The sequence below is a fragment of the Aegilops tauschii genome, chromosome 2, assembly GCF_002575655.3.
Source record: "Aegilops tauschii subsp. strangulata cultivar AL8/78 chromosome 2, Aet v6.0, whole genome shotgun sequence".
NCBI lineage: Eukaryota > Viridiplantae > Streptophyta > Magnoliopsida > Poales > Poaceae > Aegilops > Aegilops tauschii.
In genome coordinates this window covers 69347300-69367404 of record NC_053036.3, presented here as the reverse complement: position 1 = coordinate 69367404, position 20105 = coordinate 69347300, and the positions used below count along the sequence as shown (strand labels likewise).

The following is a 20105-nucleotide window of genomic DNA, read 5'->3' as shown; positions in this document are numbered from 1 at the left end:
AGGGGGCAGCAAAATTGAACATTCATCAGGTCAAAAACCCATGGAAACTGAGTACTGAGATAAGGTCCTGGCTGCAAATTAGACATTCAGGTTGTAGGAAGAAGATTTTTCATCAAGAAACATCTTGACCTGAAAGGGGGGCACTCAGATGTACCCAGCTCAGACATTCGTTCCCAGATGGCATTCGGCACACAAGACAGTGGAGATGTTCAGGTCAACCTCAGGCATACGCCAAAGACTTACTGAAGGATTGCAGCATACGTATTTACATTTCACTTCTCAAGGGCTCAAAAGCAAATTGCTGAAACCACCTCCTCCTGGCCACTATCCTCGGATTTTTGATCAACAACTGTTACACTCAGGATGTCATTGACCATTGCCTTCTGTCTCTCGATGGAAATGTCCACCTTGGTCCAACCATATAACTCCATGCCATGGATTTTCGTCAAGAAGCGTGGGACTTCAACCCCTGGAAACACCCAGACCCCCTTGACTTTGTACGGCCCTGTTCTGCGACCCATGACAATCATTCGGCCAGAAGAATAACTGCGACAAGGGTACATGTGCATCATCAGGCCACAGGTCGTGTTCACCACCTCATGGGCATGGCAATTACCAAAGTCATCATTTCCTTCACATTTCCATACTGAGTGCCCTTCAATTGATTCACACATCTCCCAAAACTCTGCAACATAGGACACACCAGGAGCATAAGAAATAAAGGGCAAGGGAATAATGATAAAGCCGAATTCTTGATTAGCTTGAAAGGGAAGTACCCTCAAGTGCTGGCCCATGTTCTGAATATAGGACTTTCCAGGTATTGAGGACTCCACTTGGAACGAAGAGTTGTTCGTTCATCTTATTTCCCATCTCCAACTTCAAATCAACAAGAAACAGATGCAGGTCAGAAGAGGGACTGAGAAAGACTCACTCACAGAAGATAATACAAAATTCATTTAGATTACTGAAGGTCCCCAACCTCTATCAATGTGCATCTCGATTGCACAAGATTAACTCTAGCATCAACTGATATATACTACTAGTCAGATAGGGTGTGAGAACATACAAAGTGCAAAACCTGACTGAAAATGGCCAGACCTCAATGATCATTAGAACAAACTTAATGTTATTCCAGGATAAAGATTGGAGGGAAATGATAAGACTATTCAATTACTTTTTTTGTTATGTGCAGTTGTGCACTAACTCATATCATTAACTTCAGCACGTGGTAAAAAAGCATATGAGCATAGATAGACATTTGATATTTGCTTTCTTTTACGCTATGAGGGAGTTCATTGCCATGGCTTATAATCCAGTGTGTCTAGAGGTCATACTAGCAATTTGAAGGCACCTTCACCCCTCTCTTTCAATAAAAGTGATAAAGCAATTTATCCAAAGATCTATTAAAATGCCAGATGTAACTTTTCACACGTCGGGGGGGGGGGACATTTTTCTCTGTCAACTTTTAGTATAGCAACACAAATGTACATTTTTAAGGCCTCATCACACTGCTCTTTCAACAAAAGTGGTCTACAGAAATTTGTTAAAAGTTTGATCAAGACACCAAGTTTTCAGGTGAAAGGACAATATATAATGTGGACTCTTTTGCGTGATAAAAGTAACTATGAAAAACTGAAAGTAGCAGAATTTAGCATGGTCCTTTGCTTCTTAAATGCAAAGTGTGGAGAGTTCCTTACCCAAATCAATCTGTTGATGGTGGCTGGATCAAGACGACGACGACGAAGGCTATGTTTTCTCAAAACACGCCTTATACAGTTTGTGGGAAATGGACAACAGGAGGAGTGTTCCCGGCACAGATAACGTTCCAGCGCTAACTCCTCCACATATTCTGTTGGCAGAAGGTCAAACAGAAGAGAAAGCAGCCTGTCACCACCTTTCTCCCTCAGAACTTTGTACAGATCCTGCTTGCTGTGAATTTCGAAGCCAAGCCTCTCCAACCTGCCAATATAATCCAACGGATGTGCAAGAGCATGTCTAATGCACTCAAGGAAAGCTCTCGAGCTATCTTCGTCGCGTGTTGTAAGGGTTTCGTCGGGGCCAATAAACATAACATAGCACTTTGAAAGTTCATTTAGGAGCATATCGGCTTTCCAACCTTGGCAGTGAGCATCCAATCTCTTCAGTATCACTTCCCTCTCTTCTTTAGACATCAAATGCATCACAGTATGGAAGGCATCCAGAAAAACAAGAGACCAAAGATGAGTTGGAACGAGGCATGGATCTACCATAATAGCATAACCTTTTCAGCTTCTCGATCAACTTGCTGAACTGCTCAGGAATAACTCCCCCGAAGTGCAGAAGGCAGAACTCTGCAAAGACACCTAGCTCATAAAAATCATGCATTGTGTTATATTCCGAGGCCTTCTTAATAATTGGAGTGCCAGCTGCCACCTCAAATCCGCCAAAGGCATTCACTCTCCAACTTCTCAGGTCCAAAGGATGCCTAAATGCAAACTTTCCCTTTCCGTTCTTGAAGATTGACACGATTGCGGTACCCAGTGCATGACGAAATGAATCCGACGCGATTGACGATTCAGTTCTATCACCATACAGCACAACCTTCTCCACAGGTCTGTGTTTGGTGAGGTAACCATGAGGGTCTCTGGTCTTCAGCTTATGGTTGACTAAGGCAGCATTAGAGAAACTGCATAAGCAAAACACCCGTGAGTTAAAACTGGCTTGAAATCAACTTTAGACTTAAATTTTCAGACCCAATCAACTAACATAATACTGAAATGACAACACTTGATAAAACAATGTCACAAGCAACACTAACTTGGGTATTGTTCAACTAACTTGACAACAGTGTCTATCGTTTGAGAGAACTTCCCATATATCAGCAAGTCCTATTAGCAGCAGCAGGATACGAAATAATACAGACCAGATATGAGGAGTGGGCAACAGAGAAAACTGAATAGGATAAGTAAAGTTTGAACATCATAAGCAACAACAACAGTACAACACCTTCACTCAACCAAACAGAAAACCAACATCATTCAGCTTGCATTATACTACCACATTCTTCCATGGACATCATGACTGACAGGACAAATTGAAAAGCTGGTCACAGCTCCATCACATTCAGCACAATGAACAGGGCACATTAAAAACGCAGCGCTAAGGCCACAGCAGGTAGAGAAGTAAATCTGTGAACGATTACCGCTCCATAATTCTTACCACGGGTTGTCGTCAGGAGGATGTAGACCCGGCTGCCCAAGAGAAGGTATCGGCTGCTCAGAAGAACTGGATGATGCGGGCTCTGATCCCATGGCGCGGACGTGCGCACCAAATGCAGTCCTCGGGCTTGCAGGCCCGCGATGCCCCAGCGGGATTGCCCAATGTAGAATGTTATGGGGAGAGGAGATCGCACCTTAGGTGCTCTCCGATCTATACGCTCGTATATATAGCTCAGGTTACAACAGAGGCGCAGAGCGCCAGGTCGTGGCTACGTGCATGGATCGTGGGCGATCGCATGCAGTACGTGCGCACGGTGGAGAGAGGTGAGAGGGAGAGACTAGCTAACTGCTAACACCCCGCCGCAGTTTGAGCGTCGGGCAGCCTGATGCACAAACTGGACCGAAATTCCTCGAACGCTGGCATGGGCAGCCCTTTGGTGAGAACATCGGCGAACTGTTGGCTCGTTGGCGCAGCTCGCCGAGGGCCACTTTCTCCCGGACGAAGTGGATATCAAGCTCGATGTGCTTGGTCCGGCGATGGTGCACAGGGTTGGCAGCCATGTAGACGGAGGATATATTGTCGCAGAAGACAATGCTGGCCTTGCGAAGAGGAGTCGCTAGCTCGGCGAGGAGTTGGCGTATCCAGCAGCTCTCGGCGACGGCGTTGGCGACGGCGCGATACTCGGCTTCCGCACTCGACCTGGACACGGTGGCCTGGCGTTTGGAGGACCAGGACACCAGAGCATCACCAAGGTAGACGGCGTAGCCGGAGATGGAGCGTCGCGTGTCCGGACACCCGGCCCAGTCGGCGTCGGAGTAGGCGACAAGGTCGAGGGAGGTAGCTGGTTGTAGGCACAGTCCATGGCTTGTGGTGCCCCGAAGATAGCGCAGTATCCGCTTCGCCGGCGCCATGTGTGGGACGCGCGGGTCATGCATCACCAGGCAGCATTGTTGAACTGCATAGGCAATGTCGGGGCGCGTCATAGTCATGTACTGGAGAGCGCCAACGAGGTTGCGGTACTCCGCGGCGTCGGGCACCGGCGCGCCATCCGTCGCAGAGAGCTTCGAGCGGGTGTCGACGGGAGTCGAGATCGGCTTGCAGGCTTGCATGTTGGCGCGCTCGAGCAGTTCTTCGGCGTACTCTCGTTGAGAGAGGAAGAACCCGTCAGCCGTGCGTGTGACAGCGATGCCGAGGAAGTAGTGAAGTGGACCAAGATCTTTCATCGAGAACTCCGTCGAGAGGCGCCGCTGGAGTTGATGAAGAAGCGCAGTCGACGAAGCAGCAAGAATGATGTCGTCGACGTAGAGGAGGTAGGCGGCGCCGTCGTTGTTGTGGAGCACGAACAGAGATGGGTCCGCCCGAGAAGTGACGAAGCCGATGCTGCGGGCGAACGCAGCGAAGCGCGCGAACTAGGCGCGTGGCGCTTGCTTCAAGCCGTAGAGGGAGCGATCGAGCAGACAGACGTCGGGGTGAGCCTCGTCGACGAAGCCAGCGGGTTGCTGGCAGTACACCTGCTCCGTCAAGTGGCCGTGCAGGAAGGCATTGTTGACATCCATTTGATGCACGGGCCACCGACGAGATGCTGCAACGGTGAGGACGACACGGATCGTGGCCGCCTTGACGACCGGTGAGAAGGTCTTGTCGAAGTCGACGCCGGGGCGTTGGGAGAAGCCGCGAACCACCCATCTGGCCTTGTAGCGTTCGAGCGTGCCGTCGGCCTTGAGCTTGTGCCGGAACAACCACTTGCCGGTGACGATGTTGGAACCGCGCGGCCGCGGTACGAGCCTCCAGGTCTTGTTCTCCATGAGGGCCCTGTACTCCACCTGCATCGCAGCCAACCAACAAGGATCGCGCAAGGCGGCACGCACGGTTTTTGGGATCGGGGATATATCAGGTGTAGTGGATGTTGTGAGGTTCTGGTGGTATTTAGGGTTAGGAAGAAACTTGCCGGCTTGCGCACGCGTCTGCATGGGGTGTGTTGGGCGTGGGCAGGCACGGCGGCGAGGCGGTGGTGAGGATGGTGGCGAGGCAGTGGAGGCGCCGGCAGCAGGAGTGGTTGTCGACTCCACGTGAGGAGGTGTCGTGGGAGCGGAGGTGAGTGACCCAGGTTCGGGTGTCGTGGGCGGGGGGAGGGCGGACGTGGGTCCGGTTGTGGGAGGGGACGACGTGGGGACTGCCATGGCAGCAGGCGCTGGTGCTGGCGTGGGCGCGTCCACAATGGTGGGAGGGGATGAGTGAGATGGACGAACAGTCATGGGTTGTTGTGGAACGAAAGGTAGGTTGGCCAGGTCGTCAAGGAGAGATGTATCTGGCTGGGTGGGAACGCTTGTGTTGACGCGAAAAGGGAACGTGCCCTCATCGAAGACGACATGCCGCGAGGTCACCACGCGCCCGGTGGCACAGTTGAGACACCGGTAGCCCTTGTGCTCGTGCGAGTATCCGAGGAAGACACACGGCGCGGAGCGTGGGGCTAGCTTGTGCGGAGTTGTGGCTGTGAGATTCGGGTAGCAGAGACAACCAAACACACGCATTGCGGTATAGTCAGGTTGGGCACCGTAGAGTAGGAAGAACGGCGAGTGATCGTGGCGAGGACGACACGGCCGTCTGTTGAGGAGAAAAGTGGTAGTTTGAAGTGCTTCGGCCCAGTAGGAGTGTGGCATGTGGGCGTGGACGAGGAGCGATCGCGTGATGTCGTTAAGGGTGCGGAGTGCGCGCTCTGCCCACCCGTTTTGCAGTGAGGTGTAAGGGCAGGACATGCGTAACTGGGCGCCGAGCGAGGAGAAGAGAGCGCGTGAGGCTGCGTTTTCGAACTCCTTGTCGTTGTCCGTTTGGACCGTGAGGATGGGAAGGTTGAATTGGGTGCGTGCGAAGGTGAAGAACGTGCAGATCGTGGGAAGAACATCGGACTTGTGTCGCAAAGGAAAAGTCCATGCAAAGTGACTATAGTCATCGAGGATAAGTAGATAGTATTGGCAACCGGAGTTGCTCTGCACGGGAGAGGTCCATACATCACAGTGCACTAACTGAAACGGAAAGAAAGATACATGTCCAGATGAGCTGAACGGGAGCCTAGTGCTCTTCCCTAGTTGACACGCATGACAGACACCGGGGGCGGAGTGGTCGCAGTCGATGCCCGTGAGACGAAGAGTGCGGCCAAGGGCATCTCCACCTAGATGGCCGAGACGCTGGTGCCACAGATCGCGGATGGTGGCGGTGAGCGCGTGGTGATCACGGGATGCGGGCGCGGACGACATGGGGTAGAGCTCGTCATCGTCCGAGTTACAGCGGAGGATCACCCTCTTCGTTCTTCGATCCTTGACAGAGAAACCGAAATCATCAAATTCAACATTTAATGGGTTATCGCGAGCTAAAGCTTTGACAGAGATTAGGTTTCAAATGAGGTGTGGGGAGACAAGAACATTGCGGAGGGAGATAGGAGGGCCTGAGGTTGGGATGGTGGTGTGGCCGGTGTGCGTGGTCGCAAGCGTGGTCCCGTCGCCGACAACGATGCGAGATGAAGTATGGGGAAAGGAGGAGGAGAGCATACCGGACGAGGAGGCCATGTGCGACGTCGCCCCCGTATCGAGGTACCAGTCCGCGGTCGGTGGAGACTGCTGCTGCTACTGCATCGTCATGGAGTTGAGGGCGTGGATGAGCGCGCCCTGGTCCCATGCAGGCGCGGTCGGGTTGTAGAGACCGGTGTTGGGGGCGCCGTAGAGCGGGTGTGGAGGCACAACCTGGTGCTGCCAGACCACGGGAGGCGCTGTCGCAGGGATGCCCGGAGCGCCCGGAGCACTCGGACCAGCAGCATGGTGCGAGGTAGTTCCCGCAAACGGTGTGTTCGCGCCAGGACGAGGGCCGAGGATGCCCGCGCCCGGGGCATGGGCGCGCCACGGCATCGGCCAGGCGTGAACCATGCCGGTCCACGGTGCAGCTGCAGGAGCGGGAGGGCGTTGTGCATGCCCACCCCCGCCGGAGTGGGACGACTGCCCCCCGCCGGAGTTGTTGGCCTTCCCTTTGCCCTTGTAGCGTCCCCCGCCGCCGCGTGGACCGTTCCCAGGGCCGCCGTTACCGCCGCCGCCGCCGCCCGGAGTGTTGTTGTTGTTGTTGTTGGCCGGGGCGCGGGCGGCGTGCATGGCAGTCTCAGTGGTGCCGTCGGCAGAGAGACGGCTCTCCTCCAACAGCAGAAAGGCACGGCAGCGCAGCAGGGTCGGAAACGGTGTCTGCATCGTTAGGATGGGCACGGCATAGCGAAAACGTGGGTGAAGCCCACAGAACATGTTGAGCACCTGATCGCGATCGGTGACGGGCGCGCCGAGCTCGGCGAGGCGGTCGGCGCAGTCCTTGAGCCGTGCAAAGAAGGAGAGGATGGAAGAGGAACCTTGCTCGATGCGGCAAAATTCGGTGGAGAGAAACACCACCTGGTGTTCCGCGTTCTCGAGGAAGAGAGTGCAGATGGACTCCCAAACGGCGGCGGCAGTAGCGCCGCGCTGGTGAATGAGCCCGAAGACCTCCGGGCTGATGCGGTTGTACAGCCAGGAGAGGACGTGGGCGTCGTCCTGCGCCCAGGCCGGGTCAAGGGGGCGCGCCGGGCCACCGATGTGGTCGGTGACGGCGTGCTTGGCGAACGTGACCTCGAAGAGAGTGCGCCAGTGGGAGAAGTTGGGGGGGGGGGGGGGGTTGAGCGTGAGCACGATGGGAACGTGCTGGTTGATGAAGACTCCGGCGAGGTGGGAGACGAGCGGTTGGTTGGGCGCGGAGGTGGAAGCCGTCGGGTCCGGCACGAAGAGCGCCCCGCGCGTGAAGGCAGAGGGGGTGAGAAGGGTCTGGTGGTGGCTCTGGGAGGAGGGCGGTGTGGCGGGCGAGCCGCCGCCGGCGACAGGGTTGGGCCGCGGTGGGGAGGTGGAGGAGCGGCCATGATCGTGAGGTGCAGAGAAGAGCGGAAGCGGTTTCAGGGACGAGGAACGAGTCCTGCGTCTGATACCATGTAGGATGTTACGGGGAGAGGAGATCGCACCTTAGGTGCTCTCTGATCTATACACTCGTATATATAGCTCAGGTTATAACAGAGGCGCAGAGCGCCAGGTCGTGGCTACGTGCATGGATCGTGGGCGACCGCATGCAGTACGTGCGCACGGTGGAGAGAGGTGAGAGGGAGAGACTAGCTAACTGCTAACACTCAAGATCCATGTTGCGGCGGCTGGGGCCGCGATGGTTCAGGTGCCCCCGAGGACGGCAGCACTGAACCAAAAGCCCGGATCAGCAACAGAAGTGCCGTGGTAGACCTCCCAGCCCGGCAATGCCCCGGCGTGTTCGCCGCCGCAAACCTCATCTTCCGCCGGAACAGGATGGAGCGCGGTGGGTTTCGGCAGGGTTTCGGGTTGATTCTGCGGCAGGGCTTGAAGGCAAAAGAGGAAAAGAAGATATGCTTAGGTTTTGGGCGTGTGCAACATTTCTTTTAATCATTTTTAGCTGCTTTAAAAGGGATATGCTAACTGGCGAACATTCGCTGGGGCCCAATCCTAGCGAACGCGCTCTGTCCCGTCAGATTCATTTGCACGAATCATGCAGCTGGATCGGAGGCATGTCGGATTTTGAAACTGGTTTGCTGTACAATGAAAGCCAGCGAACGCATGACTATTAAAAACATTTGACTTACCATAATGGCTAGCCATGCGCTGCTTCAACCAGGAGACCTCCGATCAAATCACAGTCCCCCGCTTTTTTCTTCTTTTTTCAACAGATGGCAATTTTACTAGAATTTTTTACATGGCAGTTTATAAATTTCTGAACTATGTCATATGGCGATTTAAACATTTACCCCCTTTTTTGTTTTGTTTGACAAGTCAAGTTTTGTTTTTCTACATGACATTTTTTATTATGAAGAGATGGCATTTTTTATTTATTAAGAGATGGCGTTTCTATATTAAGAGATGGCTCTTTTTTTGTTACTATAAGAGATGGCATTTTTGTTTATTAAGAGATGGCGTGTCATTTCATATTAAGAAATGGCATTTTTAATTCAGATATGGCATTTTCTATTAGTACGAGATGGCATTTTTTGTTTATTAAGCAACGACATTTTTTGTTGATTAAGATATGTCATTTCTATTATCGAGGGATGGCATTTTTTTATTATTAAGAGATGGCATTTTTGCTTATTATTAATAGATGCCATTTTTTATTATTATGAGATGGCATTTTTTGTATATTAAGAGATGACATTTTTATATTAAAAGATTATTCTTTTGGTTTATTAAGAGATGAAGTTTTTTATCATGGCATTCTTCTTCTCCTTTTTCTTTACATGGCAACTCAAATTATAGGCCATGGCAAGTTTAAATATATTTTTAACATCCATGGTTGTTATTAGAGGATGATATTTTCCACAAATTAAGAACATGCCAATTTCAATAGTTAGGCTCCACTGTTTTTATTAAGAAATTTTTTTTTGGTTCATAGCACTTATTTTATAAAAGAGAATGGTTAACTAGCCTTTTGGGTCAACCGGGGACGCCCTGGCCCATCACCTCAGATGCCTGATATAGTACTATGACTCCATTAGACTAAGCTCTGGGTCATTGATTTGTTCTTCATCCTACGATCCACCGACCTCTTCCTTTCCTTTTGTGAAATCACTACACATACTAAGAGCATTTCCAACGGCAGCCCACAAATTTTCTCCCGCATCTGTCCATGGGCAGGGTGACCAATCCGCGAACAAGAATGCGGGAGGCCGCCGATGACCCACAAGTATAAGGAATCAATGCAGTCCTTTCGATAAGAGTGTCGAACTTAATGAGGAGCAGAAGGAAACGACAAGTGATTTTCAGTAAGGTATTCTCTGCAAGTGTTGTAGGTAACAGTGATAGGTAATTTTGTAGCAAGATAATTCGTAACGGGTAACAAATAACAATAGTAGCAAAGGTGCAGCAAGGTGGCTCAATTCTTTTTATAGCAAAGGGCAAGCCTGAAAGTTCTCTTATACTCCATAAAGCAAAGTGGTCTCGAGTACACATGGAAATTGTCGTCTAGTCACGTTCATAATATTTAGTTGATTCGCGTTCGCTGCTTTTATAATTTAATATGTGGGTGGACCGGTGCTTGGATGTTGTTCTTACTTGAACAAGCAACCCACTTATGATTACCCCCTCTCGCAAGCATTCGCAACTAAGAAAGAAGAATTAAGATAAATCTAATCATAGCAATACAAATTAGCCCCATACAGAATAACGCATAAACTAGGGTTTAAGCTTCTGTCACTCTTGCTACCCACCATCTACTTATTACTCCACAATGTCTTCCCTTAGGCCCAAGTATGGTGAAGTGTCATGTAGTCGACGTTCACATGACACCACTAAAGGAAGAAACAACATACATATCATCAAAATATCGAAAGAATACCAACTTCACATGATTACTTATAATAAGACTTCTGACATGTCCTCAAGAACAACAGTACTACTCACAAATCATATTCATGTTCAAGATCGAAGGGTTATTGAATATCATTAAGAATCTGAACATATAATCTTCCACCAAAAAAACCAACTAGCATCAACTGCAAGATGTAATCAACACCACTAGCAACCCACAGGTACCAAACTGAGGTTTTGGGAAGATTGAATACAAGAGATGAACTAGAGTTTGAGATGAGATGATGCTGGTGAAGATGTTGATGAAGATTGCTCCTCCCATGATGAGATGATTGTTGGTGATGCCGATGGCTTCAACTTCCCCCTCCTAGAGGGAAGTTTCACCGGCGCAATTGCTCCACCGAAGAGCAAAAGTGCTCCTGCCAGGTTCCACTTCGAGACGGCGGCGCTTCGTCCCGAAAGTCTTCTTCTATTTTTTCTAAGGCAAATGGCATCATATAGGAGAAGATGGACCCCGGAGGCCTGCTAGGGGCGGCACAAGCTCGGGGGCGCCCAGGGGGGTAGGGCGCATCCTGGTGTTTCCTCCGCCAATATTTTATATATATTCCAAAACAGTTCTCCGTAAATTTTTATGTCATTTGGAGTTGTGCAGAATAGTTATCTCTGATGTAGCCCTTTCCGGTCCAAAAATACCAGTTGTCGGCAATCTCCCTCTTCAGATGAAACTTGCAAAAAAAAGAGAAAAGGCATAATAATTGCATCATGAGGTGAAATAACAATTCCCAAACATAATGAATAACAGTAGGAAAACATGATGCAAAATGGACGCATCAGCCGTCATCCAACGCTAGCCGCATACATTTCAAACTTTTTTTCAATAAACCGGATGAAATTCATGCAAACTCGGCTGGATTTCAGATAAACATGACGGATTTCATACAAACCAGATGAAAACGGTTACATTTTGGATATATTTTCAACTAAAAAGGTAAAATTATGTGCACGTACAATCGCGTGGAGCTTCACTCCCATGACAAGGATAGACTACACTAGTCTCGGCGGGCCACGACGGATCGCTATGTCTTCTTCATATCCGGCAGCCCGCTAACCGGACTGCCAGGAGTCCTGGAGGCATATTCTTCTCCCGTATCTTCCCTATGTCCGGCTACGCCGCTCATCGAAGAGGTAAAGAGGGTGCTTCAGTGGAACCCAGACGGGTGTGCCCAGGATGGTCTGAGATAAAGACCAGACAGATTGTCGGCTGTACAAGCCGGGGACGCGCCGACGTCGGCCTCCATAGGATACAAGTGGCGGCGGCCTCCCATGGGATACGAAAAAAGGGAATACTCCCAAGTTGCGACAAGTGGCGCGCATACAGCGCGTCACTTACCGCAACCTGAGAGGTGGAAGGGGTACTTCTCAATTAGTGATTACATATTATGACTCCGTTGGACTAAGTTCTGGGCCGCTGATTTGTTATCCATCCCATGATCCGCCGATCTCTTCTTTTTTTTTGTGAAATCACTACAAATACTAAGCTTCCAGGAAATGAGAGTGTGTGGTGCATCGTAAGGTTGGATGTTTGTTGTGAGCCCGGTTGTGATGTTGTGCCTCCTTTTTTTAACATAGCATAATCAAAGCCGCTCACGTAAACGAGCATACATTCATCCTTGTGAGTGCACACCCTATCTCTATGAGCACATCTGAGAGATTGAGCTAGCATAACATCTTTAGATTTTACGAAGTTACGACACGCGCTTTGCAATCGACGGGAACGTCTCCTCTCACTGAACGAACATCGCTAGAAGTCTGAAATAAATCCAAGAATAATGCGAACATCAATGTCAAGCCCAGGACTTGAACCCTGACAGGCTGGGGGTATCACTGTCCTCCTAACCATTCAACCACATGTTGGTTCACGATGTTGTGCCTTGTTGGTCAAACATATATCTATCTGCTCACGTGAGTCATGGAGGCGTGAGGCCCCGGGTTCCTCCAGATGAGTCCCACCATAATTTCACGCCATCCCTCGAAATATGTGCTAAAACAAATAGGCTCTCCTTTGATGGGGAGTCCAGTGATCAGTGGAACATCCTGCAAAGTAATCGTCATCTCTCCAGCAAATAAGTGGAAAGTATGTGTCTCAGGCCGCTATCGATCAATGAGTGTCGTGATTGCACAAGGGTTCATCTTCGACATCGAACGAGACACGAGTGAGATAATGTATGTCGTAAGCCTCCTTGTCATTTGTAAACATCCGGAGTAGTGCAAATACATACATAATACATGTGCAAATATCCATATCCACACAACAAATGGATACATACAAGTGCAAAAAAGTACCTAGGCCAACTCATCCATACAAGTGAACATGCATATACACATTTACAAACAACCTTAGTATTCCCATGTTCAAAATTGCTACAAATAATAGCTCATACATAATAATAAAAAATCCAACTATAAGTACCAAATCCTAATCACACCATACAAATCCCTACCCATACATTTCTAAGACAGGCGCAAATATCAACAAATTTTGAAAAAAGGGATGAACTAGGGTTTCTACACATGGGCTCAATGCAAAAAAAAAAAAACCAATAAAAAAAGGGGAAAGTTGGGGGAATACCTTGAGGATTGGGAGGGAAGAAGATCCACCAGTTTTCCCCTCGATCCATACTTCTTCACCATGAATTGGGAGGGAGGAGAAGGGCGACGAGAGAAGGCATGAACAAAGAATGAGCCCTCTGGCTCGGGTATGCAGCGAATCGCGTTGGCCCTGGTTTTTTGTTTTTTCATTTTTGCGAAGGGGCATGGCTCCCCGGCCCAGGGTGTCATGTCTATCGGCATAGGCGCATAGCGCCCCTGCCTGGGGCATCATGCGCCAACATATGGGCCCAACCATCGTCGATGTCGGCGTGGTAGATCAGCGCCTTGAATGGCGCACTTGACCAGGGTGTTATGATGACTAGCATGGCACCCCGGGCCCGGTCGTCGTGCAGATAGGATCATTTTGTGAAATATTTTTAAAATGAGTTCATTTTGGTCGTCGTTTTTCACGATCGCGCCTTCTGATGCACGGCAACAGCACTGCTCCACCGTTTGATTTAAGTGTTGGCTGTGGTCTGCGGGGTGGATTTTCTCAAGAAGCAAAAGGCAGTTGGAGTAGGGGATGGAACGCTTCCGGTTCAGGTCACCTCCCCTCTCGCTCAAGCTGGCCTTCGCCGCCGTCTCCCTCTCCCTCGGCGTCTCCTTCGCCGCCGTCTCCTGCTCCTCCTCCTCCTCTCCCCTCCCCTCCTCGGCCGCCTCCTCCTCCCCGCGGCCGTCTCCGCGGACCGTAGCCGCCGACCTCCTCGCCGTCCTCGCCGGCCCGCGCGCCGCGGCGCGGGTGCCGGCCCGGGAGGCCTCGCGCCTGAGCTCCTGCCTCCGGTTCCTCTCCCCGGCCAACCCCGCCGCCGTGTCTAGCGCGTATCCCTGGAAGGGCTCCCGGAAGGTTCTGCTGGAAGACTGCGATGCGGCCGAGGCGGATGCGATGGTGATGTGGCCGCCGGCGCCGGTCTTGGAGCTGGCGCGCCTCGCCGTCGACTCCGGTGGCGACCCTGGGGCCATCCACCGCTTGCTCGACCCCACCATGCTGCCGGTGAGTGCTCGTTTTCCTCGATTGCTCCCGGGAGGCGTGAAATTTTGCACCGTTTAGGGTCTCGGATAGTTTGGGGGAGGATGGAATTTGAGGTCTCGAGGGGCGCTAGAGCAGGCATTGGTTGATAGGTGGGAAATGATGCAGTCTTCTGCTGATAATTCAGTTTTGTTTCTACATGATCCGAATGTGGGATAAGATACTGTGTGAGTTTTTAGTGGAGAAATTCAGTTTGGTTTAGATGATCTGGAAACAGAATAGGGTACTGTTCTGGAGTGAGCTATATATCATGCGCATATAGTCCCAAATTTTCCAACGCCCGGAATATGCTCTTTTTTCCTAACAAAATCTACCATGGTATCCTCGTTAGGTGCCTGATGTTGAGGGAACGAAGAAGAGCAAATGCCACCTCACAAGAACACCGTATGGAAGACACTTTGCTGACGAGGTCAGTGTTTGGCTCAAGTTCTAGCCGACATTTCTTTTACTTTTATGTTCGGCACTGTTTACATGTCTTACATGTTTGTGTTATGACCAGGAAATCAATTCATACTTTGCATTTCTGTTTGAATTGATTGCTGCACGAGGACCATCGGTTGGATTAAATGTATCACTGACTCGGTATGATTTATTCCATGGGCATCTCTTCCTGGCATCAGGGACAGGAAGGCTTGGGATTCTGTAAGTTCAAATTTCTTATGGTTAAGGTTCGAGCTTCTTTTCGATAACTATAGCACAACAGTTTTTATGATCTGGGCAGGTTTGGTAGCATCACAATTTGTTGACTTTAGCATGCCAATCTGTACTTACAGCATAAGATTAATTGCTTGCAAACTTAAACTGGAAGTTAGCTGCCTCTTGGTGAAAGTAAAATGGAGATAGGACTTTCTAAGCTCTTGTTAGTCGAGTTTTTTTTTTTTTTTGCAGGGTCTTGTTAGTCGAGTTAGATAGGTAGGACTAAGCATTTTGATCATAGGATTGTGAAAAGATTGTTTCGGTTGAGAGATGATCTTTACTATGCCACTAGAAATATTATGTCTTCCTGAAACAGTGTGTTAGTTGTTAGGTCTAGCCATGTTGATTATTTTCTGAACCAGGTTTCATGCCAAAGAATATCCAGCATTTGATAAGGAATCGTTCCCTTACAATTTGGGATATTGCCAGACTGGTATGATTCAGTCAGATGCATATGAAATCTTAATCTAAATTTTCCTTGCACTGTGTGCCTGCATTTGATTAAAAAATTCACTATCTTAACAGAATCTGATGTACCATATGACGACTCTATGAATCTACGTAATATCCTTTGGTTAGCTCCATTGCCATCCAGTGAGACGAAAGCTTGGTTGGCACCAGGTATGCTGATACAGATTAACTGTTTCCTGTTTTGCACATACTAACTGGACATTTTGTTGTCAAATTTGCAATCATACAGGAGTGTTAGTCGTCTTGGATGCACATCCAGATGGAATTATATATCAAGACATGATACGCGACTATGTTCAGATTGTACGGACAATATATGAAGGTTTGATTTGTCATTGTATCTGTCGCTGTGACACAAACACTTACTAAAAATTCGAAAACCTAACTGTTCTCTGAATAATCCTGCAGATGATTTTGGAAAGCATGCTGTTGATGTCAACTATCTGAATGTTGCCAACGCAGCAGCTCCAGCGGATAGAATTTTCATTTGCTGACATCTATCAACAGGACTATTAATTTTCTCCACCGTGTGATCTCTCTGGGAAGCAAACACCAAACGTACCGATTTTTACATGATGTGTTCAAGATCCAAGAAAGCAGCAGTGGTTTGCTAGCAAGTACTCCTATATAGTTCAGGTGTTTATTTCCGAGATCATTTCAGATGTTTATTTGATTGAATGTACAGATTTACTCAAGGAAGCAGTTTATGTCTCGCACGCATGTTTAACTTTGATAAAGATCAACAGAAAATATTTTGGTTGTAGCATTCAGTGGAACCAGTTTCCCATTAGGCCATGTCTATAGAGCAATGTTTGTGGCAACTTTACATTGTGAATGAAAAGAGTAAATGGTGTGCGAATTTTTTGTTGTTAAGTAGTATGTGCCTATATATCAAGAAGTAATTTGGGCCACGCCTTATGGCAAAGATTTAGCTTGTACAGTGGATATATCTTGAGTGAAGAATGTTCTTTGAAGATACTTTGCATTATTGAAGGATAGTCAGAAACAATAAAAACAAGATGATCCAAAAGAAGGCAAACTTTTATTTAAGGATTTGGTTACTTTTATAGCTCAAATTGTAAAGCAGGTTACATCAAGGGAGGAAATACTGTTGCGCATGTGGGTGGATCCAAAGATAAGCATGGATTGAAGGCTCACGGCACACACCAAATACTAGACTGCAGCATGATATTTTTGCGGTACTAGAGGATGAACCGACAAAATAAGGCAAACCCGAAACGTAATATGAACATAGAAAAAAGACATGTGGTGCTTCCATTCAAGGATTTGCCAGCTCTATAGCTCAGATCTTACACCAGGATAGTCAGTAAGGGAAGAAGACTGTTCCACCTTGACATTACACTAGATAGTGGGTCTATTCCAAAGACAAGCACGAACTGCAATACCGACAAAACTGCCCTTGTTAGACCGGATACAAACAGCGCACTCAGCACCTTAACCAGAATTGTATCAAAGCTTCACACGAGCAAGACAGCATTGATACAGCCATCATTCTCCGGGTTATTTGTAACCTGCGCGTATTTGCCTGCACAGACAAGAAACATTGGTTTATGGAACATGGCTTAAGGCGCAGGGAAGGGCAAAAGAAGCTGAGCTTTTCCACGGATGACTTACCCCAAACAACTTTTCCAGCAGGGGTTACGAGACCGAGTTCACTAACGTTCACCTGGATGAAGATTCATTATTGTAAGCACCAGCAGGAAAAGAAATCTCATGCCAAAGAACAATGACAAATATCTTTATTGTAAGCATTGACAGGGGGAAAAGTATATCAGTTATAACACTAACGCAGGGGAGATAAGGTTTGCTTTGCCTACCTCAATAATTGTTCCCCTCGTCATAACACCAAGAGAAGTGTACATTGGACCATTTGGGTTTTTCTTCACAGAAATGATATCAAGGTTGAACGTACATTTCAGTTCAGGGTGAGTCACATGAGCCTTGGTGAAACGCAGACCAGTAGGCCGGATGAACCTCTCATACTTTGGTGGCTTCCTTGTAAATCCAGGGCCAACAAAGGTGGCTTTAGTTACCATTCTCTTCCACTGCTTGGCTGCACAAGGAAAAAATTACCAGCTAAATTATTCGACTCAGTGGAGAAGAAATAGTTATATGTAATCAGTGTATTGTTCACCGAATGTTAAAAGCAACTTCAGATCAAAAACAGGAGTTAGCAGAATTCAGTTGCCTTAAAGTTGCAGCACATTCACTTTTAGGAAAGCATCCGAAGCAAAAATGGGCTAGCAACCGCCAAGGAATTACAAACTTATGCAATCCCTGTATATGAAATGCACTGACATAGGCAAATTACAAACTAGGCTGCCCAATAGAGCTCATCATGACTTACTTTTCCGCTTGCCAGTGCGTAGAACTTTGAACATCTCTTCTTCAGCAACAGGTCTGACCTGCAAGAAGATGAAGCGTGGCAACATTTAGCTGAGTGGGAACCCACTGATTTTGAAGCAAGCAAACAACAGCAGTTTGAACTGGGAAATACCTTAGGCAAAGGAACATCCCATTTGCCAGCCTTTTCCTTCCTCTTTTGCTTAATTGTGTTGCTGAGAACCTGCAATTGACGATAAATCAGCAAGTGGTGCAATAGGAAAGGTTTGTGCCACCGCAGGCAGTAGGAACAGAGCATGTACCTTGGCGCGCTGTGTCGGATCACGATCCAGCAGATACGAAGGAATGGCACCCTCCTCAACATCATCATCAACCTTCTGCCGGGAAGAAGACTCATCGTGCATTTTCAGGCTGCAAGAACAACACTTGTGAGTAAGGACCACGCAACCGCAATCAGATACGCTGATTCTACATCACGAGGAAAACATCCTTGATGCTGGAGCATCTCCTATTCGTATCACTGATCTTCTACCTAAATGGGACAGCGGGTTGTTGCCGACCCCCTTCGTCTCTAAAAAGTTCCACTACGACTGCGATAGGGAACAATCATCATATCTCCTAGTTCTAGGCAAGCACCAATTGGAGCAGCAGTAAGCAGTAATTCTGAAACATTAAACAAAACACTTACGTCTTCTTCATCTGCGCCTTCTCGGCATACCGCTTCTTGGCGAACCTCTTGCCCTTGGCACCGAGTAGCTGCGACAGGCAAAACCACACACGCATCAGCAACAGAAACGCGCAGAAACAATACATGGGATTCGAAAGAGAGGGGTCGCATCAGCATCAGGGCAGCACCTTGCGGGCATCCTTGGAGTTCTTCTTGACGGCGCGCGCCTCCTTCTTGCGCTTGCGCTCCTCGTAGTCCATGCGCCGTCCATGGCGCTTCTGGTGAAGCTCTATGTAATCTCCCTGAGGCTGCAGGCAACTCGAGCACGGAGGAAATCAGCACAAAATTCGTGGGGGGAAACATCGTGCAGCAATCAGAGAGCGAGCGGAGCGGGGGGCGAGCTCGGGACGGGACGAATCGGCAGCGGGGCGGACGGCGGAGGGAGGACGGCGGTGGGAGGAAGACGGAGGGGACTTACCATGGCGGCGAACCCTAGGGCTGGTCGGGGTTTGCGGTGGGGAGGCGGCGGAAAGGAAGGAGAAGGGGAGTCGTTTTGGGGGTTTATAGGTATTTATGGGCCTTGGGCTGCACGATCTTCGTCTGGGCAATTTTGACCGTTAGGCTCGCTCGCGCATGATATGGGCCAGAAAGGCCTGCTTTGGTAATTAATTGATCACGCTCTTCCCTTAGTTGAAAGTTCAGACTGCCTCAAAAAAAAAAGTTCAAAGTTCAGACCGTTGACTAAAACATGTTCGTCACCAAAAATATGGACTTTGAGAATTAACTCTTTTTTAATCTGGACTTTGCGAATTAACATGTTACTAGGCAGATAGCCAGGTTGCCTCAGAAAAGGTAGTTAGCCGGATTGTTATATCCATAGCCGGTCCCGAATCAAATACTAGGTTTGACATCATCTATGTTAAGATGGATTATTCTTTCAGTGGAAAGGCGATGTTTTCATTGACAAACAATGTGTGTTTATGGTGACTTGATCAATCTTCTTTGAAACTCCAATCTTTGGTAGACAATGTATGAGAACGTTCGTGTGGTTGGTGTGTCTACGGCTCTACGCTGCACTTGGTATTTGTAATTGTAAGAGAATATAGACTTTGTTTTGATGAATGACATTTTTTTTGCGGGAAGATGTATGACATGTTAACTTAACTGTGTTCACTCCAGTTATTTTTCTTATTTTTTGCAAAAAAATATTGGACAACTCATAGGAATAAAAACCTTGACTGAAGTTTAGGCTAGACAGATTTTTGGTAGGGCAAACTTGGGCACTACCAAACATACCTGGAGGGTATACATGGACGCGGCTAATCTGCTCCCGAGCTCAAATGAGCTCGGGTGAACAGTAAAATCAAAACTAAATTAAAAAAATTCAAAAAATTCCAATTTTTTTTGAGAGAAACATTGACAAAAGTTCTAAGTGCCTGCAAAAATTCGTCATGAAATCACATTCCTAGAAGGCGTGGCAAAAAAAAAAACAAAAACAGTACTCTGAAAAGCTACTTTCAAACGCATTTTAAAGCACTGAATTTGTCTTTTTTGCCACGCCTTACAGGAATGTGATTTCATGATGAATTTTTACAGGCACTTAAAATTTTTGTCAATGTTTCTCTCAAAAAAATTGGGAATTTTTTGAATTTTTTTC

The 20105-nt window shown here is 48.2% G+C and overlaps 2 protein-coding genes and 1 pseudogene across 2 annotated transcripts; 1 reads left to right on the top strand and 2 right to left on the bottom strand.

The window, feature by feature from the left end:
• Positions 1–287: 287 nt before the first annotated feature.
• On the bottom strand, positions 288–8873 carry LOC109764676 (uncharacterized; annotated as a pseudogene).
• A 4790-nt stretch (positions 8874–13663) lies between these two features.
• LOC109764677 (uncharacterized) lies at positions 13664–16276 on the top strand. Its single transcript, XM_020323468.4, has 7 exons — positions 13664–14214; positions 14582–14659; positions 14750–14892; positions 15309–15379; positions 15472–15567; positions 15647–15739; positions 15826–16276. The coding sequence occupies exons 1-7, from the start codon at positions 13747–13749 to the stop codon at positions 15909–15911; spliced, it is 1035 nt and encodes a 344-aa protein (XP_020179057.1). The 5' UTR covers positions 13664–13746; the 3' UTR covers positions 15912–16276.
• A 414-nt stretch (positions 16277–16690) lies between these two features.
• LOC109764678 (uncharacterized) lies at positions 16691–19054 on the bottom strand. Its single transcript, XM_020323470.4, has 9 exons — positions 18927–19054; positions 18637–18756; positions 18470–18537; positions 18084–18192; positions 17936–18004; positions 17786–17843; positions 17256–17491; positions 17053–17104; positions 16691–16963 (listed from the first exon to the last, which is right to left on the bottom strand). The coding sequence occupies exons 1-9, from the start codon at positions 18927–18929 to the stop codon at positions 16896–16898; spliced, it is 783 nt and encodes a 260-aa protein (XP_020179059.1). The 5' UTR covers positions 18930–19054; the 3' UTR covers positions 16691–16895.
• Between the last annotated feature and the right edge of the window lie 1051 nt (positions 19055–20105).